Source organism: Oryza sativa, chromosome 9 (assembly GCF_034140825.1).
Source record: "Oryza sativa Japonica Group chromosome 9, ASM3414082v1".
In the NCBI taxonomy this organism is placed as follows: Eukaryota; Viridiplantae; Streptophyta; class Magnoliopsida; order Poales; family Poaceae; genus Oryza; species Oryza sativa.
In genome coordinates this window covers 19,198,257-19,213,334 of record NC_089043.1, presented here as the reverse complement: position 1 = coordinate 19,213,334, position 15,078 = coordinate 19,198,257, and the positions used below count along the sequence as shown (strand labels likewise).

Here is a 15,078-nt window from a genome sequence, read left to right as displayed (position 1 = left end):
CTGTTGAGCACCATCGAGGTGATGGTACGAAGCCAGCCACAACTTGTCATCTTCTGGTGTGCGTTGACCCCGGAAGAATTGCTCGCAACGATTAAGGAACGGGAGTGGATCGCCGTGGCCGTCGAACTTGGGGAAGTCCAGCTTGTGGTAGCGGGGCGGCCGATCGCCTACTATGGCGGCGTCGAGGCATGCCAAGACTTCCTCAAAACGCTGGCGCCAGATGTCGTCGCTGTCGCCATTGTTGGCAGCCATGGTGGAGGTGGAAGCGCGACATGACGAAGGATCGCTGGAAGCTGATACCAAGATGTTAGGAGCTACGGCGAGCAGCCCCCGATTGCGCAAGTGGTAGGAATGGGTGACGGTAGGGCGAGGCCGATAACCTCGCCTCCCCGGCGCCGTGTTGTCGAGCCGAACAGAAACAGAGAAGGGCCCAGATTGTATGTGACTACTGAATAAACTAAATAACGAGGCCAGAAGTGAAAAGCAGCTGAAATAAACCTCTACTGGAGCAAATGATGGTTTCTTACAAGAATCCGAATGTTCTTTGACCTCCAACACCCTAGCTAGCACCTAAACCGCACGAGTTTGTCCATCATTGCATGTAGAATTTTCTTAGATAGGGCAGCTGACGACTATGGTTTTCTCAGGGAAAAAAAATCTTTTGCATAATATAATATAGCATACTTGCTGTTTAGAAACATTGATTGCATTGGATGAATTGATGGTCACAACAAATTCTTTCTAGTGTGTCATTAGGTTGTTACAAAAGGTGTTTTTTCTAAAGAATGATAGCAACCGTTACAAAGACACCGTAGCTGTTCTTCTGATAGAGGAGAATGCCATAACTTTACTACTCCCTTCGTTTCACAATGTAAGACTTTCTAGCATTGTCCACATACATATAGATGTTAATGAATCTAAACACATACATATGTCTAGATTCATTAACATCTAAATGAATGTGGGCAATGCTAGAAAGTCTTACATTGTGAAAACGGAGGAAGTAGAAACAAAAAGTGAAGGGCGTAAACTAAATCCAGGTGATACATTTAGCACACCAGCTTATGCATGAACAAGGACAGAAACAAGGCGAATGTTTCACCAATAATGCCTCCAGTAATGCAATCGAAACATATGACCATCAACTAGCGTGCTTATACAATAGTAATACGGTGTTTTAAGAGACAAACCTTGTTTCTTTGGTGAAGGACACCTGCATGAAGGAAAGAGTTAAAAGCTGTGAACTTCCTTAACCAGAGAACAGTCGAACAGAGAGGAGCATCAATTTAGTTCACAGGATATTACCTCTCCTTTGGAAGAAAACAGTGGGCTAGAAGAGATGCCGGCATCCGACCTATGATCTTTCTCTGATGCTTCCGGCAACACCTGAAAATAGCAATATGACGCAAAACATTCAGTTACAAATTGATAGTGAAACTGTAAGTCGGCTACACATCCAGATAGAGTAAAATTGAACTATATCTTCCGCACGGAGCCATATCAGGATGTGGCACTTACCCAAACCAGACGGGCATCATGCATTCCGGATTGACTGGGTACCGTGGCAACCGCAACAGATGACTGAACTCCGGAGTGTTGATGACCAATTCCTTGACGATCAATGCTGCCTGGATCCTAAGGAATTGCCATTCAACGGAATCCCTGTGTAGGAGAAACCAAGAGGGTGAAGCGACATAGTGAAGGATAATTGGACAGATGGAAGGGGCAAAATTAGAGCAGATGGGGGCGAGACCATCTTCCTGGGAAAGAGGAGCGCTTGCGGGAGAATTTCCGGACGAAATCGGCGCAGACCATGGTATTGGAGGAAGTAGCGTCAGCTTCGAACTCCCTCTCGAGATGGTCGCCGGCGAATTCGCTCCCCGGACGTCTGCCCTGGGCGACGTCGTCGACGGCGCTGAGGTAGGCGATGAGTCTGAGGACGGCGCGCGCCTCCACCCCAATCTGGCGGCGCGGCAGGAAGCGGCCGACGTACCGCCGCGCCTCCTCCCACCGGCAGTCCGCCAGCATGGTCTGCAGGGTCCGCGCGTTGAGGAACAGCCGCGTCTCGCCGCCCAGCCTGCATCCGATTCAATCAGCGACTAGTAGTAGTAGTAGAAGTAGTTAGGGAAAAAGGAGAGAAGGATTCGCGTACGCGTCCAAGGTGGCGTAGAGGTGCTCGCGCCGGAGGAAGGCGAGGAGTCGCCGGCGCCGGAACCGCCTCAGGAATCCGTCGGCTCGCTTGCCGGAGCTCGTCATCACGCACGCCGCTGCGATGCCCACCCCCCAAACTTAGAGATCTCAGGTCTCAATCTCTCTTCCCTGTTTATAGGGAAGAATCGCTATCCGAATCGGATGGGGAAAGGGAGCAGAAGCAGCGAAAGCGAGAGCCCTTCTCGGACGGGGTCGTGCGCCGCCGTGGGGCGGTGCCGGACTTGGGACGCGGCGGCGGCGGCGGCCGGCGGTGGAAGTGCAGAGTGTGTGGGCCTCGCTTCGGGCTTTATTTGGCAACCTTGGTTCCTGACCCCATTCTCCCCGGAACACACAGCCCACTGAGGAAAGTTTCATGTTTGGAAGGGGAATAAGTTCACCGGAGGTCCTCAACTTAACAGCGAGATTTTTTGAGGTCCCTTAAACACAAAACTAGAAATACGCACCTCTAAACTTACACAAATCATGCACACAAGGTCCTATGACAGTATATGTAGGTGGTTTCGCTGACGTGGCGTACTAGTCAGCAAAAATAAATAAATAAAGCACGTGGGGCCCACATGTAAGTGAGAGAAAACGATGTGGGCCCCACATCCCTTCTTTCTTCCCCTTTCTTCTCTTTCCTCCTTTATTTTCTTCTCTTCTCTCATCTTCTTCGACGGGCCGAGACAAGCGGGGCGACGGTGGGTGAGCGTGGCGGCGGCAGGCGAAGCAGGCAGGAGAAGCGGGGGTAGGCCACCGCGCTCGCCTACTCCTCGCAGCTCCTGCCTGCCGCCACCGCCGCTCTCCCCGCCGCCGTCCCTCCACCCGTCTCGGCCTGTCGAAGAAGACGAGAGAAGAGAAGAAAATAAAGGAGAAAAGAAAAGAAAGGGGCAGAAAGAAGGGATGTGGGCCCGTATCGTTTTCTCTCACTTACATGTGGGCCCCACGTACTTTATTTATTTATTTTTGCTGACTAGGATGCCACGTCAGTGAAACCACCCATATATACTACCATAGGATCTTGTGTGCATGGTTTGCGTAAGTTTAGGGGTGCACATTTTTTGTTTTATAGGTAAGGGACCTAAAAAAAATCTCACTGTTAAGTTGAGGGACCTCCGGTGAACTTATTCCTTTGGAAGGAAACGGGAAATTTCCGGCCCAACAGGCCCACGCCATCTGTCCCTTCGATGATCGGCTCGCTGTTCCTTCTCCCGGTCCCGGCCTCCCGGGTCGCCGCTGTTCGTTCGCTTCGCTCGCGGCGTTTTTTTTTTCAACAGAAAGTGTCGATGTATTTTTTTTTAAAGAATTACTATATAACGTAGACACACAACACACGCACACTCATCCCTATAAACGCACTCATGTAAAAAATGGAGTCAACTTTCAATTCAAAAATTCAAAACTTTGTTCTCAAATTATATTTTATTTTTTAAACTTTAACTTGATTTTTAAAACTTTCATCTCAATTTTAAAAAAATGATCGACAAAATTTTGTAACCTCCAACTCAAATTTTGAAATTCCCAGTTCATGTTCATACTAATTTCAACAAAAAAAATTGAAAATCCCAACTCAAATTTCAAAGAAATTTAAGCTTCTAACTCAATTATTTATTTATTATTTTATTATAGGAAGTAATTAAATTAAATGGTCGAATTAGAGAGAAAATTAGAGTTACCACATCGTCAGGGGTGCTAAGACCAAGTTTAATAGTATAGCCAACTATTAGCTCCAAATCATTTATAGGTAATTTAATAGCCAATTCATACAATAGTTACCTATAAACATAATATACTACACTTTTAACACCTGGTCCCACCTGTCATACACATATTGCATATTAGAACTCATGCTGCAGCTGGCTATAAATCTGTAGCCCGATGCTCTCCTCTCTCTTCCCTTATCTCTTTAAAATATATTCATAGCTGGCTTATAATGTGCTATTGTAGTTGCTCTAAGTGTGTGCGCAACTGCGGGTATTAGGACTCCCTCTTTGGAACATTGTGACCGATAGTTGACCGGATCGACCATTTGGTTCATCGGTCTACCGGTTCATCCGTGGACTGGGCAGTCGAACCACAATAATGTAGAATTGCTTGGATGGCCAGTTGATCACTGCTGCTCACTTGTAGCCTGGAGACCAGGAATCGGACCCACATGAAAGCATGTTTCCTTGAATTTGTTCCAGCGAAACCTTTGTTTTCGATTTTTCCTTGTTGAACCACTGGCCCAATCCAGCATTGGGAGGATTGGACTAATCGATTGAAACTTGTTAAAAATCAATCAACTGACGTTTAAAATGACCTCAAAGCTAGCCAACTTTGGCTTCCCCTTTCATAAAATCTTTGTACGCTTGGGCTCTTTTAAGCGGATCGTGCGTTAGCCAATGTGGAACAAAGTCAAAGCCCAGCGTCACAGGCAATCCTCTCGCAGGCCGAACGCTCGCGCGACGTGGCACGAGGCCGAGAACGCGAACCTGTTCGAGGGCAAATTTGGCGAGAATTGGCGTCGTCCGTGTCATGTTCTCTTGCAGCCGCGGGGTCGGAAAGGAAAGTAGCTCTACTTTGGCAAATTTCGATCAAATTAATCAAATCGAGTGAATTTCGTGGTAGCGATACAGCTGCATCTGCATGATTTGCATCACCCCTCTGGAACCGTTCAGGCGTACAGCAATGGATAGCCCAGATGTACATTTTTACAACCGTGTGTATGTAATGTATAGGAAGCCACAGCTGCCTCTGCCCCGACGGCCATGCTAGAATCAATCGGCATCGTGCGAGCAGAGTTTGGGTACTGAAATGACCAAAGAATTCGAGCGTCCACTGAAGGTTTTTTCACGGGCACTTGGGGCCGCCGCGCTTGGTCTTCCAGTTGTTGTAGCAGGGGCACTCGCCCTTGTTGCCGTAGAGGCCCGACGGCACGCAGAGGCAGGCGTTGCAGCACTTGTTGCAGAAGAAGAGGCACGGCTTCTTGTACTGCGTCTGGCTGCACCGGTACGCGCACTGCGGCGAGCACTCTGCAGCATCCACCCAACAAATTTACACGTTACAGCATTTTCATTAGCATCTGGCTGCAGCTTAGCCGTGTCTTGGACAAACCATGCAATGCAAACGTTTGCGGCTGGTTACTGCTGCTGCATTTCAGCGTGCAGATCTATCTAGCTTGTTTCAAGTTATCTGAATTTTTGGATCGTCACTGTTTTATCACTAATGAAGTAATGAGTGGATTAATGCTACTGGTCCACTGTACTTTAGCTCTGTATAGGAGATGTACTTGACAAAACACTACCTGTACGTAAGGCTGTAGTGTCACCTAGCTGACCCACAACAATGCAACATAGTGTATACTACTGCTTATTAGCGAATAAAAATAATATATATATATATATATATAGCTACTTATAGAAACCAATGTAATATAAAAAATACCCTAAATTTATTTTAAAATTAAGTTTTAAAATTTAAATTTTAGCAGCAGCAGATTCTTTATTAGATCAGACCATGCGGCCTGAACTAATATGCATATGCACGACGCATGCATGCCACAGAGGACAGGTGAAAGGTGAAGGGGTGAAAAAAATGCAGCTAACTACAGAAAGGTTTGCATGGACAGGATCACAGGAAGTATTTATCACTTACGATAGCTCTTCAGGCTGCCCTGTCCTCCCTGCAATTACGATTTTTACGCAAAGAAAGTAAGTAGAGTGAAATGATTAAATCTGCTGGATCTCAGAAACTGAACTAGGGACCGATTCATCTGTTGTGAGGAAACTAACCTTGCTTACTTGGTAAACGTTATCATCATGCTCACTGGTTGATCCCTTGGCTAGCGCCTAATTGAAAAATGCAAGAACAGCTAGCTAGTTAGCAGATGATTAAGCTTAAGCTTCTTGGAGAAACTTATGAACTACGCACACATATATAGCTAGACTAGATCTCACCTTGTGCTCGGCTATGGAGATGGCAAGGAGAGCAATGGCGAAGAGGACAAGTAGCCTACCAGCCAAAGCCATTTCTCTGAAGCTCCACTAACTGAAGAGAGAGCACCACTGCGTTGGTGTTAACTGTGTTAAGCGACGGAAAGCAGAGAAGCTATAGCTACATATTTATAGGCAAAGCAGTGGGTTCCAAGACGAGTTTGCATTGCCACTGTTCTTTCTCGCCATGGAGAAGCTGGCAAGTTGGGGAAAACAGCGAAGCAGGTACAGGGCGCATCGATGCATCATCTCCCAACATGCGTCAAAAGGAATAACACAGTGACAAGGAGCTGGCTAATTCAGTACTCATGGATACGCATGCATGTAACCATGTTCAGTTCACCCTCACCCCCATCGATCTAACCTTTTCATCATAGCATTCGTGCTGGAAAGATTCGATCTTATGTTCTTTAAGGTTGTCTCGATCTCCATTTACCAATCACTTGGCCATGTCTTGACAGGTAAATTTACTAACTTTATCCTAATTTAATTAAGTCTGCATTGATCGCATCATTTACGGTCGCCGTTGTGCTCAAGCAGAGATCCCAGAATTTTTATTTTTGGGACACTCCACCGCTCAGATCGGCACAGATCTTAGTAGCTAATTGAGCTTAGGACCATGAATGCATATGGGCGGTGGTGGTGAACTGATGCATTTGCGCGGCTAGCTGCTGCCTGCAGGTTGCCAGTTTGCGCGCGTGCACAGCACATGTGATGTGCCGCTTCACGTGGACGCACGCCCAATCCGGGAACACTTGCAAGTGAGCTTAACATAGACACTTCAGTGAATCAGTAAGAGTGTGAGATCTACGATCAGCACTGCATGCTAATATGCTATCTGAAAGGATCTGTTCTCAGCTTGTAGGAGGATGAATAGATCGTAGTATTATACACTGGCCGGAACAATATATAACTTATTTTTTAATTTATGCTAAAGCTTTACTATGAAAATTGTTTTTACGGACAACCAAAACATGTTCTTTTCTTTGAACGGTCACGTTGTTACTGACGTTTTATATAAAGAAGAAAATATCACATTTTAAAGAGAAAATGAGACCAGACCTTACAATATACGTTAATTAGGAAAAATTGAGCGAAAACCACAACAAACTTTCTAACTAGCATAAACAACCACAGCAACGAAAAAGGACAACCATGTACAACACTCAACAAACGCTGCTCAACACAAAAACGACAAGGCCAAGCAGCAAATTAGAAGAAAACAAGACTCCCAGACTGGCAAATATACTTGACATTATCGTCATCACACCATCACCTACGTGATCGGGCGGCTCCGACTTCGCCTAGAAACACCAAGTAAGGACAAAGATCCGACCCACGCTGAAGCACAATTCAAAAGGGCTCATGTCATCGTTGCCGCATGTCACGCCCCGTCGATGCCGCAGCTCCGACTTCACGATCACTAGTCTTACTGGTGCATGGGCGAGCTAGACCTACAAGCCTTGCAAACTAAAAAACTCACCACCTCACACTGGAGCAAAACACGACTGACGCGGGTAAGACTTGGGTCATCGCTGCCAAGCTCGCAATCGCGCAGCAGCTCCGATTTCCCAAAGGACAACGGCCAAACCCCAAATGAAATCAAGCAAAGCTTCGAGTCATTAATTGTTGCCAAGCTTGTCAAAGGCCTCGATGTTGCAGCTCCAACTTCCCAAATGCCATTCTTATGTGTCAATGCAAGGTAAAGCTAGGGACTACCACGAATCAAAACACGGCAAGATGGGGAGACACAAAAGATGCCTCCAAGAAGGGAACGACGCCCACAGGTGTCGCCATCTAGGCTTTCACCTTGGCCTCCACCGAGTTACCAATGTTAAAGCAGTCCCACTGTCAGTTGTGCTCGCTCGCATGTGTGTTTGCAACCGCCCTAGCCCAATGCAACACGTCGAGGTGACCTACTTTCGTGCACCATTGCCACCGGCATTCTCTAATAAAATGGAGCTGCTATCATCACTAACCGAGCCAGGGAGCTACCGGATCTAGGCATGGATGCCCCAGATCCAGCAAGCCTTCACTCCCGAGGTTGCATCTGACGCCGACCAGTTGGGTGGAAAGCACCACTTTCACCATAGGGAAAGGACGAGCTTGCCGCCACCTAGTGGGGAGGGGAGAGGGAGAAAATTGCAATATTGGAACTGCAAACATGGGGGCTTCGCTGTTTTGACACTCTGAGTGGATGACAAATGGACCCATCTGTGTCTATGAAATATGGGTCCAGTGTCATTATAGTAAAGGTTAATATTTGCAGTGTCATAATTGCAAATCCCCGGGGAGGGGGGTGTTCAAAATTAAACAACGTGTCCTTTCAAAAAAAAAATTAAACAACGTGTTTCTCCGACCGGATGAATTTATATCCCAGCTCGAAATACTACCTCCTTTCTTTAATATTTTAAACTAATTAACCAACATCAAACAAACGAAACCGGAGGGTCCGTTCAGCTGTGCGTCCACTTAATTTCCATAAAACACGGAGGTTATAATTAGTTGCGTGTGACCATATGCATTTGCAAAGTTAATCGTTTTATGGCCTTGGTGTCAAAGATAAAATGTGCTAATCATTTAGGAATACTGTGTAAGAATGCTTGGGAGTACTGTGTAAGAATGCTTGGGAGTTGGCATTATTCCAAGCCCCATCTCATAAGCGTGCCACTGCAAATCTCCATTATTGTATACGTTTATGCTAGCTACTGCTCGTCTCTTGAATATCTTGATCGGCGAGTAATGGAGCGTCTTAGATTTGGTTTTTGTTCAGTACTACTGTAGTTATGTTCCCTTAGCTGCTTGTACTTTTCTGAAGGTAATTAAACTGTTTGTACATCTGATTCTATATGCGTACTGATCAACACCCATCCACTGAGTATTAAATTAGACTGCTAATTGATCCGGCCGGAATATTCTTTTTAAGGGTACTCCGGCTGGAATACATACATTCTGTTGCTTTGTACTTACAGTGGATTTATTCCTCTTGCTTAAGTCAGTGTCAGGACACTCACTTTATAAACACTCTTCGTTGTCATTTGTCAAATGGCCAACAAAAGACGTAATTCAAACGCGTATTTATACGGATCAGGTCTGTACAAATAGTGTACCATATTGATGCATGACCTGGAAATTGCGTACATCGATTCAATGATATTAAACCAGAATGGTTAATTAATCAGATCAGATCAGAGCACACACATTTTCTGGTTCCAGATAGTACGTTTCTGTGTTGTTTGTTGGCTTAGCTACTATATAGTTCTGTCAGGAAGTTAATTAGGGTCAGTGTCTCGTTAGCGAGACCTACAGGCTGCAGCCATATATAGCCAGGGAACATGGCCCAGCCAGCTAGCCACAGGACATGAACAGCCCAATTTCAGGTCCAACGTAAGTGCATGCATCCATTCATATATGCATTAGCGTGCTCCATTATTAATTTGATCCTTTTTCCAGCAAGTAAAAGCCAAGAGAGAGAGCCAATCTCTTGTTCCGTGTGGTGTAGTTTGTACACTCATGCATCATATTGAACCTCCAGTTTGGAACGTGGGGAACATGTCAATTTAATTTGACAGAAACCATTCAAAGTTCATGGTACCTCAGGTGCAGAGAGATATTAAAATAGTTCATTTTACCTCTCTCTACTCTTCGCTTTATGTAAAATACACTATTAACTTCTGAACCCGGTAAATTATACCCTCCATCTATCAATACTGAACATTCTTAACAACCCCCTCCCCAAGACCAAATAAAGGGTGCTTTTTTTCCATATGTGGCAGCACAATCATAAAAAAAAATAAATGACCATGTGGGCCATTCATCCCCCTGGCTGCCTTACTTGGTGCGCTCTCTTTCTCTCTCCACCCACTGTCACCGTCCCTAGGCTTCCCGAGGACACCGGTGCTAGTCGGCCTCATCCCACCCAAGTAGCCATTGGGCGTCTCCATTCGGAAGCTTGTGCTCCTCAAGTACATGTGGTTCTAGGCAGATGTAGTCGGATGTCGCCGCGTGTTTCAAGAGTCCATGCGCCTTGCTTGTCGTTCCCAATGGCCGCGTAGAGGAATTCAATAGGGTGGTGAAGCTCGTTGGAGTAACACACACGAGGACCATGACGGCGGCCTCGCCGAGCTTCGACTATAGTTTACCTCCCCGAGTTCAATGAGGACAATGGCAGTGGTTGAGCACAAAGCTCTTGACGATGGTAGAGCTTGGGTATAGGTGGAGACAACCCCGGTGAAGGGGAGGAGCCTGAGTTACACGTATGGCTATGGTGAGGTCTACATCTCCAGCGCGGTTTGTGCCTCAGGCCTCCAAATCTAGACCTGTCGCTGTTGATGCTATGAGGAGGGTTGTTCTGTGTCGCGTGTATCTATCATCGTCCGGAGCTACGTGCCACCACAAACGCGTCGAGCTCATCGCCGCCCTTGTCCTCTCTTAGCTTTGCTGATGGAGTAGACCTGTCAGAGGTGGGAAAGTGGATGGAGGGAGGAGAGGGGCGGCCTAGCAGTGGAAGCCTAGCGGCGCCAAGACAAAAGGGGTCGGAGACAAATCAAAGAGCTCATTGACAGCTTTGGCTCCTCCGCCAAGTTCATCAATGGCTCATCGCTGCCTCATGTGGGAAAGAAGGGAGGAGAGAGAGAGAGTGGGGGACAAATAAGGCACTAGTAGGTAGGGTTTTCTTTCTCCACTACTAACATGGCAACTTGGTACACGTGGCATGCAACGTGACATCCTAGTGTACCAAAACCGACGAATAAATTGCATCGGCTGTAAACAAAAGTAATACTCTTGCATGCATGATTAAACTATTGAACAACTACTTTTTAATTGCCAATTTGATAAATTTCTTTGGAGAGCTATTCTTATTTCTTTATAGCTAAAACCACCAAATAATTTCACATTTGTTCAGTAATTGGCTTGTTAGTGTTGCCAAAAAAACATATTTTAGTATTAGCACCTGCTTTATATTGCGCTCTATGTATTACTAGAAATTATATCTTTTTTTAATAAAGCTTCAAGTTAATCTTATATACAGATACTTTTCAAGATGACACACTGGCTAACCTTAGGACTAGTTACAGAGGTGTGGCGATGATAAGAAGCAAATTCATATTGCATGCCGGAGTTTAAGGAGACAGTAATGCAAATCTTCGCCAACTTTATATAAGATTTAGTAATATGATTACTTCCTAACTAATATGTAGATTTAGCCTCTTGGGTTGGTGTAGTTTAAGTTTGTTTCTCGTTATTTTCATGTATTGTGACAAGGCTAAAAAAATTGTAAGAAGTGATTGTACTACCTTCTAATAAAGTACTCCCTCCGTCCCAAAAAAAAAGGCAAACCTTGAGTTTCCGTATCCAACTTTGACTGTCCATCTTATATGAATTTTTTTTATAATTCGTATTTTCATTGTTGTTAGATGATAAAACATGATTAATATTTTATGCGTGACTTGTCTTTTTAGTTTTTTTCATAATTTTTTCAAATAAAATGGACGGTCAAATGTTGGATACGGAAACCATGGTTTGTCTTTTTTTGGGTCGGAGGGAGTAAGGCAGAATGAATATTCATTATTTAAAAAATTCATCGAGATACAAATGAATACTACTAGAATATAGCAAATAGACTCAGGCCCAAGCCCATGACCAAATAATTAATGGCCCGTACTACAGTTGGGCCCATAATTAGATTTACTCGGCCTGAGATATGGTGCGTACGACGACGAATACACTGTATACCAGAGTAGTAGTACTGTTCTGAAGCCTGACTCTGCGTGGCCCATCGAACATGAAAAAACAGCACATCATCGGACCACAAAGTTACAATTTAAATCACTGACAAAGTTGTTAGGAGTAAATTACTAAAAAACATGACCATAATAAAGATGTAGAGTACTACCAAGTACCACATCCGGTTGTGAAAGATAAAAAAGAAAAACTACTCCCTCCCGGTAAAAAAAGAACAACATCGGTGTTGATCACCTGTGGTCGCCACGGCAATGGCAAAATGCAGTGCAAGATCCAAAGGAAACATCATCAACAGCGAGGAATAGTCCGGCCTGCCCGAACAACGCAGCCCTGACAGCACAGCCCTGCACACTGCCACTGTAACATCCAAGTCATGCATCGACTTGTCCGCACGCAAGGTCGATCGATCTGAATCGTGTCGTACGTGAGCTGAAAAGACCAAAAACCAAACAGCAAATCAACACATTTATTTTTCCATCAATCTCTGAACCAGAACCATTGCGTGAGTAGTAGACGCTGAGCTCGTTTCTGCAAGGAACCCAAGATTCACGATCAGTTAATTTTCTGATCTAAGGTGGTGTTTAGATTCAGGGACTTAACTTTAGTCCCTGTCTTTAGACACTAATTTAGAGTATTAAATATAGACTACTTACAAAACTAATTACATAAATAAAAGCTAATTCACGAGACAAATTTTTTAAGCCTAATTAATCTATAATTAGAGAATGTTTACTGTAGCATCACATAGGCTAATCATGGATTAATTAGGCTCATTAGATTCGTCTCGCAAATTAGTCCAAGATTATGGATGGGTTTTATTAATAGTGTACGATTAATATTTATAATTAATTTTCAAACATCCGATGTGATAGGGACTTAAAAGTTTTAGTCCCATCTAAACAGGGCCTAAGCACTCGAACCAAATTTTAGAGGACATGCAGATGGAGGGGGCAGAGAGAGAGACATAATTAACCCGGGCTCGAAGAGTGCAGTTACGTTCGCCGTGGTTAGTTATAAATTTTTTCTTCAGACTTCTAACTTTTTCATCACATTAATACTTTTCTACACACATAAACTTTCAATTTTTCCATCACATCGTTCAAATTTCAACCAAGCTTTCAATTTTAACGTGAACTAAACACACCTGTCTCGTGCGAGTTTTTTTTTCCTTTGCTTCTTCTCTCCATCCACACACGGGCTACAGGCCGGCGTGCGTTTTGTCAGTGGCGTTAACTCCCCCCCAATTAAATTGCCTCGGCCACCGGCTACTCCATCGCCGTGACAGCTATACTTGACACGGGTTGTCAAGCCAACCAAGCAGAGGCCGTGGGCCGCCATTGCCTGCCTGAGAATTAAACAAGGAAGAGAGAGTGCAATTTGCTAATGGCGGATCAGCGGATCGGTTGTTGTGGTTCGGCCGGCCGGACGGCGCGGGAGGGACCGAGCAGGATATCGGAGATCGCCGTGACTGAGCTGCTCTAACTCCACTTTTCTAGGATCCAGCCAAATAGTTTCAGTTTATCTAAAATAGTTGTGAAGGCTAGATTAAACGCTCTTACAAAATAAAGAGATGGAGCTGAATTCTGACTACTTCACACTTCACTTCAGACTTAATTAATATCTAAAGTTAAATTTAAAAGTTGGAGATCATGCTCAGAGCCTTTTTGCACCAGTGTATCACGTTGCGGACTTGCGGCAGGGCAGTAATGCCGGGTCAGGGAACGCTCCGCTGATCCTGTCTCTCCCATTCGTTTGAGCGAGCTACACGTCGCACCCGCCGTCGAACGCTGCATCTTCTTCACCTTCACCTGCACCTGCACCTGCTCCAGCCCCAGCCCAGGTGACGTCTTGGTTGCGCACCGTGTAGGTGTAGCCAACTCGGTCAGTTTGGAACGGATAGGTTTTTGGATCGACATGAACCGTTGCTTGCTGAGTTCAGGTATCCATGGTTCAAAAGGATGATATACCGTAGATTCAGGCCCGGTTCTTCTCTAATTAACATACAGATTTTTATCAAAGTTTCTGTTAGTATATTTTTCAAAGGAAGAATTACGAGTTAAAACCCCCCAGAACTATTGTGGTCGACTGAATTACCCCATAAACCGGAAAACCAGACATCGCTTACTATGAACTTTTAATACCGGATGAATTACCTCCCCTTGACCCGATCCAAAGCAGTTTTGTTCTACGTGGCATACGTATGGCAATCCATTACCCCCTGTCGCGCCCGCGCTTACCATCGGCCGCATCCACCTAGTCGCACACGCTGCGCTCGCCCAGCCACGCCCGCAGCCACTCGGGGGAGGAGGATGGGAGGAGATGGAGGCAGAGGTCCACCAAGAGGGGAAGATGAGAAAGAGGAGGTGAGAGAGTATATATGGCAAGTGGGCTCCACCATTAAAAAAGGGAAATGCTGACTGGAGTGCCACTCGTATGCCACGTAGGACAAAACCGCTCCGGATTGGGTCGAGGGGGGTAATTCATCTGGTATTGGAAGTTCATGGTGAGCGATGTCTGGTTTTCGGGTTTAGAGGGTAATTCGGTGGACCGCGATAGTTCAGAGGGTAATTCGTACTTTTTCCTTTTCCAAACTGCTAATGGGTATATCTTGTATGAAAACTTTTTATATAAGAAGTTACTTTAAAATATCAAATAAATTTATTTTCCAAGTTCAAAATAACTAAAACTCGATCAATTAATCATGCATCAATGGTTTTCTTATCTTCATATCTTAACTTTATCTTCATCTTCAATATAAATGAACACCACACCTCAATGTGGTTGTGGGCATGTTCGGATGGTTACAAACCGGTAACATTGAAAACCCAAAATCAACCACGACGAAACAAAAACCACGATGACAAAAACCTAAAATCAACTTCGACTCTAATTGCCATGCCCTTGTAAGTAATAGTCTTACCTGGACCACCAAACAAGCTAGGTGATCACATGCCACGGTATATAGCATGTCACAATGCCTTCAAACTATATAATATCCAACATTTTATAAATATGTTTCGTAGGCGAGTATGATCTAACTCTATACCATTTTCAACGTATGAAATAATCCATTCTGCATACATATATATATATCTCCACTAAATTCAAATTCGCTTAAAATTATGGCCTAGTGGTATGACCACTATCCAATAAAATCCAATTGATTTTC

At 44.8% G+C, this 15,078-nt stretch overlaps 2 protein-coding genes across 2 annotated transcripts; both read right to left on the bottom strand.

Annotated features, from left to right (window-relative positions):
* Nucleotides 1-688: 688 nt before the first annotated feature.
* Nucleotides 689-2,471, bottom strand: LOC107277671 (uncharacterized). Its single transcript, XM_015795868.3, has 5 exons — nucleotides 2,153-2,471; nucleotides 1,754-2,077; nucleotides 1,519-1,662; nucleotides 1,306-1,386; nucleotides 689-1,213 (listed from the first exon to the last, which is right to left on the bottom strand). The coding sequence occupies exons 1-5, from the start codon at nucleotides 2,254-2,256 to the stop codon at nucleotides 1,099-1,101; spliced, it is 768 nt and encodes a 255-aa protein (XP_015651354.1). The 5' UTR covers nucleotides 2,257-2,471; the 3' UTR covers nucleotides 689-1,098.
* A 2,280-nt stretch (nucleotides 2,472-4,751) lies between these two features.
* LOC4347055 (gibberellin-regulated protein 12) lies at nucleotides 4,752-6,331 on the bottom strand. Its single transcript, XM_015755930.3, has 4 exons — nucleotides 6,129-6,331; nucleotides 5,964-6,020; nucleotides 5,827-5,854; nucleotides 4,752-5,204 (listed from the first exon to the last, which is right to left on the bottom strand). The coding sequence occupies exons 1-4, from the start codon at nucleotides 6,198-6,200 to the stop codon at nucleotides 5,023-5,025; spliced, it is 339 nt and encodes a 112-aa protein (XP_015611416.1). The 5' UTR covers nucleotides 6,201-6,331; the 3' UTR covers nucleotides 4,752-5,022.
* Between the last annotated feature and the right edge of the window lie 8,747 nt (nucleotides 6,332-15,078).